Consider the following 11,287-nt stretch of genomic DNA (forward strand, 5'->3'; position numbering starts at 1 on the left):
CCATTTACCTTACTTTATTGATTTTATTCTTGACTGTAAGAATTTTTGACTAATTTGTGAGTAAAAGCAAAAACCTCCCCTTAAAAGCCTGCAACAAAAACGAAACTTCTAAACATATCCAGAAGTATTTTCCAAAATAAAGTGAATTACTAAAATTTCTTATATTCAGCTTACAGATTTGGGGGAAACAATGTCATCAAAACTGAAAATGGCTTATGGGTTAGGATCCTGTTGAGTTATATTTTTATGAAAACTATTTGTTTGACTTTGGAGAAAAACAATAAACTGTGAAAAAGTTTTCCATAACCGTATTAGAAACTTCCATAAGCAAACAATACTTTTATTTTGAAAACCTCACCGCCTTCCTATAGTAACTGTGTTGGACTTGATCAACAGAGATACTATTAGTCTTCAGTGGGAGGAGAATCATTTACAATGTTAGGAGCGTCTTTACACGCCGCGTTTCCACTATAACGAAGTTGGACTGAGGAAGAGGCAGCTTTATCCGGATAGTTTGTATCTCCTTCTACAGCCTGTGATGGAGGTTTTACTGGACACCCGCAGACAGAGAAAACTCCTCATCCTGTACCTATTTATTGGTAATGTTGCAGGTCAGTAATGCGGCACCGGCGAAGTCGGCTATAGATTTGATATTGCTGCACAGGCTATAAAAAAGCAGTTTAAGTTTTATTTGCATAATGTCAGGGTTACTTTGACAAATAAGAACGCCTTTATTTAAAAATAACCTGGACTTTACTACTAAGTCACATTCTTAAAACAGATTTGTCTTTTAAAAGCCACATAGACATATTAGAATATTGCGTTTTAAAATTAAGCATATTAGAAATGTATCAATTTTGTTTAGAGAGAAGGTTTAGAAGACAAAACGTTCACAGCAGTTTAGGGTGTGTACTACTACTACTACTATTATTATTATTATTATTATTATTCAAAACACTTAAGCCACAGCATACGAAAAATAGACAATGTAGTACATGTTTAAATCCCCATGGGAATTTTTTTTTTGCCTTTTGTTGTTTTTACCTAAATTACATCCTCATTTACATGCGAAGTTATGCCTCTGGAGTTCATATGAATTGTATAATGTGAATATTACATACAAATTACAGTCATGTTAATATTTTTTCCAGGTAATTAACCTTGCATGACTTTGTGTTTTTGTGCTTTTTATGACGTAAAGCACTTTGAAACGCCTTGCTGCTAAAATGTGCTATTCAAATAAAATTTGATTGATTTTTGTGTTCACATAAAATTGCTAATTTATTCATTAGCATATTAGCAAATTACAACATATTTTGTAGAAGCATTTTAAAATGACCAAATATCACAATACGTTTTGTATAGGCACGGCCATTGTCTTCCAATGCAATTCCACTTGTTTCTAATCTCACTTCATTGGTCCATCTGGATTTTCTCCCATTGAAGTGAATTTCTCTGGAAGAATTTATTCTGGGCCAATCAGTGAACAGAAGGAGAAGTTGTGAAGGATGATATTTTCTGCCCTATTTTAGAATTGTAGTCTGCCTGTAGTTTTAGCAATGGCAGCGGAGGAAGTGAACAAAGCCATTAAGTAGTGTTTGCCACTTCCAAATATTGACTTAACATTAACAGTCCTCTAGTTCAGCTCAGATGAGTTCCCCTCTTGGCAGTAGAGGATTGTTGTTTACAGTGCTGGGCATTTCCTGTAAGCCTCTTAGCATAGAACTGGCACGTCACGTCATGGCCAAACGAAGCATGTGGGTAAAATTTAAAACTCAAGTCGAGTCCACACCTTAAGCAAGCAACCGTTTCTCAGTAGCCTTGAGTCCAGAATCTTTGTACAAAGCGAAGTGTAGAGCAAGGGGCTGGTTTTTTACCAGGATAGTGTGTGTATTTTTTCTTAATTTTTATTTTTATTTTCTCCTAGCGCAATGTTCTAAACCAGACGCAGGAGAGAACATGGTTCTCACCGAAGAATCTCTCCTAAAAAATGATTTCCCAGAGGGTTCCGAGGTCACATTAGAGTGCAGCAATGGATATGAAAAAGAAAGTGGCTCTGGGATCATGAACTGCATTGATAATAAGTGGACTGAACCAGATCTCAACTGCAAGAGTGAGTCCTGGCTGACTTGCTTATTACATCTGATGAACCAATATTGGATAACCAATATCCAATATTCTTTATGTGGTCATATACTCTCCATCTAATCTGTGTGTGCCTGTGCGTGTCGGGGTGTGCTTGTCTGTGTGTGTGTGTTTTTATATCAAAGAGAAAGACTGTGGTTTCCCTAAAGCAGAGCCACACATGGAATTTAATACCAGCCAGGGTACTCTGTTTGGTTCAGTGGTTAAAGTAACCTGTGAAGAAGGGTATGTATTATTACACATATTTAAATTTTGTAAATATTTGCTTAAATGCCATAATGTTCTCTCAGAAAATCAAGTGTATGCTTTGACTTGCAGCAGTTTGACTAATCAGACTGTTTTTGTTGATTGCTGCAATACCAGCATTTATGTACCATACAACAATCTGATCTTCATTTGGACATGTATGCACATTTAAAAAAAAAAAAAAGAAAATCAACAAAACTTGTAAAAAGAAAAAAAAAAATGTCAACATCAGATTGAAAATGGCTTTAGTCATAAGATCTATGGACCTGTTTATACATGCTTCCAGATTAAACTACAGTTTTAAGATAAAAAAAATTTCTACTTTACTTTTTATGCTGTTGTAAGAGGATATTTAGTTTAGTAAAAACCTGAGTGAAATGCCAGGTTTTTAAAACCTTTAATGGGGCACACCCTGTGAGGTACTTCTAACCAGTCTAGGAACGACACATACGGTTTCCCAATGGATGCTAAAGATACGCACTACCCTGTGACCCTGCATTGATAAGTAGACGGAAGAGATGGATGTGGATTTACACTATATAATTTTATCTTATTACGGTACTTATATTCCTGAACTCACTGTTGCTGAAAATCAAAAATCATCTTCATTTTTGACTTTCCAGCATCCAGTGTTTCCAGTGTCATCCAAAGCTGACTGGTGTTTCATCCACTGTGAACAAAAGTCTGACTCTATCTAGAAAAAATGATGCTGCCCCCATATTTTACTCTGGATTTTTTTATTATGTGCTGTGTTTTTAAAACATGCCTCTTGGAATGTTGGCCCAGTAGTTCAAGTTTGATTTCATCGGCTCATACCACATTCTTCCATGAGGATTTTGAGATCATAGCCAATGTTATTTTTGGGAAGAAAGATAGGTTACACCCTACTTAAAGGGGAGAGAATAACTCTATCTGAAAAGAGTAAATGCAAAATATAAAATTAATAGCATAATTGTTAAATATTAGGCCCTTTTCACAAAGTTGAACTTTATTTAAGGTTCATCAGACTATCATTCGTTTTTATTTCTTTTGTCTTTATGCAGTTACCGGATCAGTGGATCAAGCTACAAACACTGCCTCCCAAAAGGGTGGTTTGGAAGGGCATCATGTAACAGTAAGTGTTGTTCAGTTTGAACTATTTTTTTTTTCTACACAGCTGTTGTTATTATATGTTTGAACATGTAACAGCAATGATCTTTTTCTCATTTTCTCAGTTGTCACTTGCTCCAAACCAACTGAAGTGGAAAATGGCGAACATTCTTGGAGTAGTGACAATAAACCAGAATATCAACAAACTATACATTTCACATGTAAATCAGGATACACCATGCTTGGGAATCAAAGTATTCAGTGTACCAAAACTGGCAAATATGATTCTGAGCCTCCACAATGCATTGGTAAGTTCTTGTGTTTTATTTCTGGCTTCACAGAAGATTCATTAGCCAAGACAACATACAAACAGTTTGCAAATACATTTGTGAATAATGTAAACCATCTTTCAACTACTTGTAAAACTACTCGATGTCCGGTCTATCATTTCACTACCGTATAAAACTGACAATGATCCACCCTGAGAGGAAAACCTAACCTCATCAGGACTAACTGTTCATTTTCACTTACTTTATAGGTTTTTGAAAAAAAGTCTCTCTGTAATTCCAACATAATCAAAAAAGAAAACATTAGCATGAGTTCAAATGCAAATTTTTCCATAAAAGAGGCAAACATACCTTTGTTCTTGGCATACAGAGAAATTGCAAAAGACGAGAATTTAGGATCCATTATTACATGCAATAATGTGTTACAATAATGAAACAATGCTGTAATTTGTGGTTGTATTGCATAAAAAAACACTTCAAGCCTTTCTAAGTTTGTTTACTTATAGCCTAGAAGAGCGGTTAAATAGTGGCAGATTGGAATGCAGTTCATTACTCTGAAATCCTTATTCGTGGTTTGAAATATCTTCTGGGTTTGCAGTTGTTGTTGTGCTCAAACATGCTTTTTAACAAGCATTAAAGGTGTGTCACAAGACCATCTCTGTTTGCTCTATCTCGTTTTATCCAATTGTAAAACTAATATGAAATTAAATTAAATACGTTTATTTTTAAGCTGAAGACAGTGTACACACTTTACAGCAGAAGTTGCCAAGGGATCGCCATAGAAACCTAGCACAATAACCTGGCTTTCATGTCTGAGCACTAAAGGATGAGACCATTCTTTTCTATTTGCCCTTTTATGCCTGTGCTTATCCACTGTGGGTTCTGTACTAACTGGATCATCCATTCACTCCTAAACACTTCAGAGTACTTTACCTAAAAGTTACTTAACACTAAACTGTTTGTCACTCATCAAAATGTGTCTTGCTAACATATTCATCCAATTTCAGCATAGCAGTAGTAGCAGTTTTGAATAAGAGATTGCAACATAATTAGATACTTTCTGTGAATTAAACCTACAATCAAATGCATGCTGCATGACTGTCAGTTGTAAAGTTTGCTGTGCATGTCAAAATAAAATTACCTGCATGTCGCACATGTAGTCTGTGCAGAAGATATGAATTCAGAATGATCTCAGCTAAATGCTTATTTATAGGTTTGACCACAGAAGGCAAAATTACAACAAACATTATTACAACTGCTCCCACAACAACAGAACAAGGTATAGACTGCATAACAAATCTATTTTTCCACAGTTACATGTTTACATTGTACATTGTGACATATTAACAACAGGATTTGTATAAAGTTCTGTGAAAAAGTATTTGCCCCTTGACAGATTTCTTTAAAATACTTAAATATTTATAATAATCAAAAATATTAAGAAAAAGAACTGATCCAAACTAGCCTGGCCCTTTAAGAGACTAATAATTGTTTTCCTTGTAAAATTGTTAAATAATTGATATATTAACCACATTTTTATAAAAATGTTACTCATCACATCCCAGTCCGATTACTGCCAAGACCTGTAGAATTAAGAATTCACAAGCTAGCATGTCTTCCCTGCATACCAGGTGATATACACACTGGACGACTGTTGTGTACAAGTCTCTTTTTGGCTTGTTTTCTAAGTATTTAAGCACCTGTCATTCAGAAAACATTTTTGCCTCAAATTTTAAAGCATTTGCTCAGATTGTGTAGTGCTTTCCTGCTCCTAATCCAAATAGTCACTATTGCATCTTTATGTTCTTCATGTACAAACTGAAAAACGCTTTTAGCATTTCTGTACCCTCTGCTTGAAACGCCTTGCAAGATGAGCTGAAACTGACAGAACTTGTTTCACTGAACGCTTTTTGCAAAATTTAAAAAAGAATGAGAATATTATATATCATTTCAACAGTGCCTGTGTTTTTCAATCTTAAATTGCCACAGTTTTTTAAATTAGTGTTGTCACAACAACTGCTTATCATTGAGAAGTCATGAAGACATATTACAGGATCAATGTAAGACTTCTATGTATTGCTATCAGGCAATTCAAAGGAAAATCAATTCAAATCAATTAATCATTTTTAAGACCCAGCACTAGTGTACATCTGGCATCTAACACAGCATTTAAAACAAATTTGCTGACTTTCAAATATGGTGATGGAATAGAATCAGAGCTCCTGAAGAGGGTAAAGACTTTTTCACAGCACTTACGTATATTTTCAATCTACTCACTCACAATAAACTGTCCCTCATTCAGCTTTCGATGATAATTATTTTTATGTAACAGAAACATCCACTGGTAATGGTTTGACTGCCACACCAACTCTTCACAAAGCCACAACTGTCACAGCGAGACCATCCACAAATATCTCAACACTGAAACAAGGTACAGAAACATGTTCACTTGTAATCCTGCCTGCATATTTGTTGCATGGATGTTAGAAGTCATTATTCTGATAACACATTTGTTTTATTCAAATTAGAAAATATATGATAACTATGCTAACTTTGTCATTTAAAGATTACAGAAAAAGACCATCTGAGGAAAATAATACTACACCCAGTACTTCAAAAAAAGGTATCCAAAGTGTTCTTTTAAAAAGCTCTAAAATGTGTTTTTAAGTCAAGCTGGTAGGCAAATTTTTAACATAAAATTTGTCATTGCAGCAGGTCTCAAGGTTCTTTTTTTCATGATCATGATCGCATGTGTTTGGGTATAACACCAGTAAAGAAATTACATTACATTTCTAAGACAATGTGGAAGTTGAAACTCTTCAGTGTAGACTGCTGATCATAGCAAATTAGATGGGTCATAGAAGGCCTATGTGTCATTAGTGAATTTTTTAATTTAGTTCCCCATTTAATCCCTAAACTATAATAACATATGTCTTCCTCCTAAAACAATAACATGCTTTTTTTATATTTGCATTATTTGCATGTATTTGTTCTGAGACATTATACTTGTTTTTTGTCTTCTTTTTTTGACTATTTATTTTTTTACTTTGGGGCTCTATATTGTTTTTATGGCAACACATAAATTTCTTGCCAACCTTTTACCATTTTGATTCCAACATATTTCTGTGTTTTACCTGTAAACATAGAACCACTTAATAACCAACAGTTGGATATCAGTTTATTTATCTGTGTAGTAAAGTATTCTGATGAATTGTAGAGCTATTATTTATCCTGTCTCACTTTATCTCACATTTAATTTAATTACATATTTTGAAAGTGTTGTGTTATAGCCTGTTTCTAATGGTTGTGGCTTTCTTAAAGTTGACTATTATGAAAAATTAGATTGTAACCTCCTAGTGAAACTGTAATACTTCTGCTACTACCTATTATTTATCTATTTCCTAACAGCACATCCTATAGATCATAGAACATGACTTCACACTATTGATTGTAAATCCTCAGTAATCCAAATAGAATTGCTTATGAACAGATCAAAACTGCAAAAGTACAACATGGTGAATGTTTGTGTGAAAACATTAGCAAAGAAAGATCCATAAAAGACAATTAAGTCTTAATTTTTGCTGCCAAAAGTGTACTGTTGATGTTTTATTGTAGTTTAATGTGTTACAAGCAGATATGATGGTGTAGTTTGATTTAGGGTTTGTCAGAAAACATAACATAACATACTCTATGTCTGCTGTGCGCTATGTGTTGTTTTTATAATACTGTAACTATTTATGTTATACTTCATTAGTGTCAGAATGAGTATTTTTTATGAGTTTTCTAAAGCATTGTGAATTTTTATGTGTGTTGATGTTTAACCAAAAAGACTAAATTGATCTTAACTGTAATGTTGTAAATCCACTAACAGCACTAATTTGTTCTTACAGAACAGAATATAGAGACTTTAAATATAAACAAAGATAAAGGTGAGTTATTCTTTTGAAATCCAAAGATGCATTATCATTGGTTGGGCTTTGACATTATTTTGTCTGTGTCATTACAGGATATACAGCTGTTATAATCAGTGTGGTGGTTGTTACGATAGGTAACATGGATTAAAGTGTCTATTTGAAGTTAATATTACTATTCTCTATGTCTGAAATGGAAAATTATTTAAAAAAAAGGTATATTTTGTTTCATTTTCTTCACAGTACTCTGCCTAGTTGCATTCTTTTTAAACAAGTTTCTTATGAGAAAAAAAGGGTGAGTAATTTTATTTTATGATATTTACTAACAACTGCATGTCTTTATAATTCTTCTTTTTTCATGCTAATATTCCCCTTTGCATGTTCTGTCCCTTCAACCTCTGCATGCTCACATATAAATGCACAGTAAGGTTGACCAGTTTGATGCCATTATAGGAGATTAAATTTACTGAAAAGCACTGAAACAATGTACAAGCATTCATCTTTAGGAGTTATGTTGTGTAGTGGTTTAGTTAGTTTTTAATAACAAACCAATGTAAAAACAGTTAGGCATGTAGAGCTTTTAATGTCTCGAACATTAAAAGCTGTTTAACAGCTTTTTTAAAAAAGCTTTTTTTTAAAAAAAGCTTAAAATGAATATTAAAATATTCATTTTTACCAATTAAAACTCATCCTACTTTATCTCTTTTGCATTTAAGTTCAAACTCTCCCATAGATGTCATTTTTTCCCAGACTCTTTCCACTTGTTGGGTCATGAACTCTGACCTTCACTGAGGAAAGTTCACTGCAGATCAGTGGTAAACCAACCCTGGTGATCAAGGCGCATCACCCTGCGTGTTTTAGATTTTTTCCTGCTTTCAGATGAAAGCAGTTTGGAAAACTCCTGTGATTCAACCATTAATTTAAATCAGCTGGGCTGAAGCAAGGAAACACCTAAAGCACGCAGGGCAACGTGTCTTGAAGACAAGGATTGGGAAATATTGCTTTTGATAAGTCGTTGATGTGCTCTTGCAGGAATTTAGCTTGTCGGCCACTTATGTGAAGCTTTACCACCATGCCAAGTTTTGTATAGATGATAACGACTCTCTGATAAAGTCATAAAGTCTTAGAAATAGCTTTGAAACCTTTTCCCAGGCTGAAGGATGTTCAGGATTCTTTTTGTCATCTGGTCTTGAAGTGAAGACAAAACACTCAGTTTAGACTGGGCAACACAAGGTTCAAGGTTGCTAAACATTCTACTAATGTGTAATCGGGTGAAAGGGGGCATTCATTCTGTCAAATGATACTGGATTTCAGTACTTTAATATTTTTCTCAAAAATATTTCTATTACAGTGACTAACATTTAATTCCCTGGAATGCTAATTACAAATGCATTAAAACCTTTTTTTTTTCTATAAATATTACAGCCCAATAATTCTCACACAAATTCCTTATTTGATGACACTATAGCTCATATGACACTGGAGAAGACCTGAAGCCGGAGTTATTACAGTTCCAAAATCTTTAAGTGTTCTTCTTCATTCAGGTATCAATTTTATATGTATTTTCTGACCTAAGACCATCAGAATACCAAACAATACTGTTTAACTTGTTTATGAAATGTGAAGTACTGATATGAATCTCACTGTTGAAACAAGAAGAAACATCACTGTTGTCAGTTTTCTTTTTTTACCACTATGGAAATGCAAGTTCTGATAAAACAGTTTCTCCTTGCTTTCTTGTCTCTGTTTTTAGATCTGTTGGAAATGAACCCATCTGTTAGGACATCTACTGCAGATGAAAGACTGCCAAACTCTGAGTGCCTTACCAACAAGCATTGGACAAAACAAGTGGCTTTCATTTATAGTTTTATTTTTGCACTTTTAATAGAAGACCAAACCTATTGTAATACTATTGTATTGTGTCACAGCTTAATATTTAGAAGCACTTTTTATAGTCATTTTTATAATTAGTCTAAGTAAGTTGTAAATATTTTATTTCACTTAATATTTTTGTATGTCCTATTTATGTTATAAACCATTTTTCTACATATGTTATAAATTATTTCAGTAATTTAAAGAACACACAGTTTAAAGTTCCTGAGAAAGCTTTATCCTTTGAGCTTCCAGGTTTTCCTGTTGTATTCCATTTTATCACAACAGAGACATAATACAAGTTGTTCAGGAAGGACACAATGGGGTTAATTCAGTTTATAGTCTGCATTGGAGGCTGGTGAAGATGCTATCTGTTATTCGCCTCCTGACTTGACTGTCTTTTCATAATTGTTTATTGTTCTCGGGTGGTTTTATCTACCCTGCAGAACAACAGAAACCCTTTTCATTGAGAAAGATTCCAAAACATCTCTACAATGTAACATTTTCAGATAAAAAAGGGGAAAAAATCATGTTTTTTAACAATAAAGCAATGTATATAAAATGTACTTTTGTGTGAATACATAAAGGAGGAAATATAAATCAAAAACTAAAGTTCTTTTATAAGCTCAGATCACTGGAAAACTATTGACGTCTACATGAGTATCCTGTTGACCCTGCGGTCCCAAAAACTGATGATTCTTATTGTACCGTGCACTTCATGTAAGAGGTCACATTTTTGTTGTTGTTTTGGAACCCTCAGAGAATTTATTTTTCCTATTTCCCCATCCTCGTGGTTTCTTACTGCAGCTTCTTCCTGTGTGAAGCCAGGCATTCACATTTAATTACTTACAATATTTTGTTGAGTAACTGTGTGAAAAGGCATAGCCAAGCCACAAATATTGTAAGCATTCACATTATATGAGCTCTATGCCTTGGTTAAGAGGACAGACAGTTTATTTTGATAGAGGGGTGGTGTCTCTCAAAGGCCATGATGACAGCAGCTCGGTACAAGCTAGCAATCCTTCATTCACATCCCAACACTAAACGATTCTCAGTGGTACTTCTTGGACACAGTTTACGCACTTCCATTTGGTTTCTTTCTGTAGTAAATATGCAGATTGTAACAATTAATGATTACATAACATTCTGATTATCTATGCTAGCAGTTCTTTGAGATTTAGTATTGACTACTACCCCAGCAGAAAATGACCAAAAACACTCACTGAGCATAAATAGATGGATGGTAACACAATATACAATATGGAATAGTGGTGTAACACCATTTGTTCACTTCTAAACCTCAGAGGGCTTCACAAAATTTTCTGAGAGCAAATGCACACATGTAGATTCTATGAACTGATAAGGAGCTTACTGCAAAGATTGCACTTTAATTTAGGAATGTCATATTAAAGAGGCTTAAATACATATGTAAACCACACTAATTATTTACATTTGTAAAAAGATTTAAAACTAAATATAATTTTCCAACGACTTAACAGTTGTGCACTATTTTGTGTTGGTCGCTTGTCTGAAATCTAAACGTTTCTGTCACAACTCCACCTACTTTCAAGGAGCACCGAGGGGGTGAAAATCTGGTAATGTGAGGACTTCAGCAAGACTGGAAGGACTGAGAAACTCATTTTTGGAGTAAAGAAAAAAATCTAAGCAACTAATCAAAACCTAAGGGATTGGGGTCTGTTACATGGTTGGCACAGGACCTAAGAAAACTTTGGGTTG

The 11,287-nt window shown here is 34.1% G+C and overlaps 1 protein-coding gene across 4 annotated transcripts; it reads left to right on the forward strand.

Moving 5' to 3' along the window:
- The first annotated feature begins 409 nt into the window (after positions 1–409).
- LOC116710342 (complement decay-accelerating factor) lies at positions 410–10,162 on the forward strand. Of its 4 annotated transcripts, XM_032549342.1 has the most exons (13): positions 410–611; positions 1,928–2,113; positions 2,271–2,370; positions 3,435–3,505; positions 3,606–3,788; positions 4,981–5,046; positions 6,100–6,198; positions 6,334–6,390; positions 7,658–7,696; positions 7,774–7,815; positions 7,922–7,973; positions 9,147–9,222; positions 9,432–10,162. In XM_032549342.1, exons 1-12 carry the CDS (start codon positions 539–541, stop codon positions 9,202–9,204), a joined length of 1,026 nt encoding a protein of 341 aa, XP_032405233.1. In that variant the 5' UTR covers positions 410–538; the 3' UTR covers positions 9,205–9,222; positions 9,432–10,162. The 4 variants fall into 4 exon arrangements, with proteins under 4 accessions (XP_032405233.1, XP_032405234.1, XP_032405236.1 ...); XM_032549343.1 differs by lacking the exon at positions 9,147–9,222; XM_032549344.1 differs by lacking the exon at positions 4,981–5,046 and having other exon boundaries at positions 412–611.
- Positions 10,163–11,287: the final 1,125 nt, after the last annotated feature.

The sequence above is a fragment of the Xiphophorus hellerii genome, chromosome 20 (genome assembly GCF_003331165.1).
Source record: "Xiphophorus hellerii strain 12219 chromosome 20, Xiphophorus_hellerii-4.1, whole genome shotgun sequence".
Classification (NCBI taxonomy): Eukaryota; Metazoa; Chordata; class Actinopteri; order Cyprinodontiformes; family Poeciliidae; genus Xiphophorus; species Xiphophorus hellerii.

Bases quoted from the DNA above. Each gene is read 5' to 3' on its own strand.
- LOC116710342 (XM_032549342.1), top strand. From the start codon at position 539: ATGGAGGTTTTACTGGACACCCGCAGACAGAGAAAACTCCTCATCCTG. The intron at 2,114-2,270 runs GTGAGTCCTGGC...TTTATATCAAAG, and splicing joins ACCAGATCTCAACTGCAAGA to AGAAAGACTGTGGTTTCCCT. The intron at 5,047-6,099 runs GTATAGACTGCA...TTTATGTAACAG, and splicing joins TCCCACAACAACAGAACAAG to AAACATCCACTGGTAATGGT.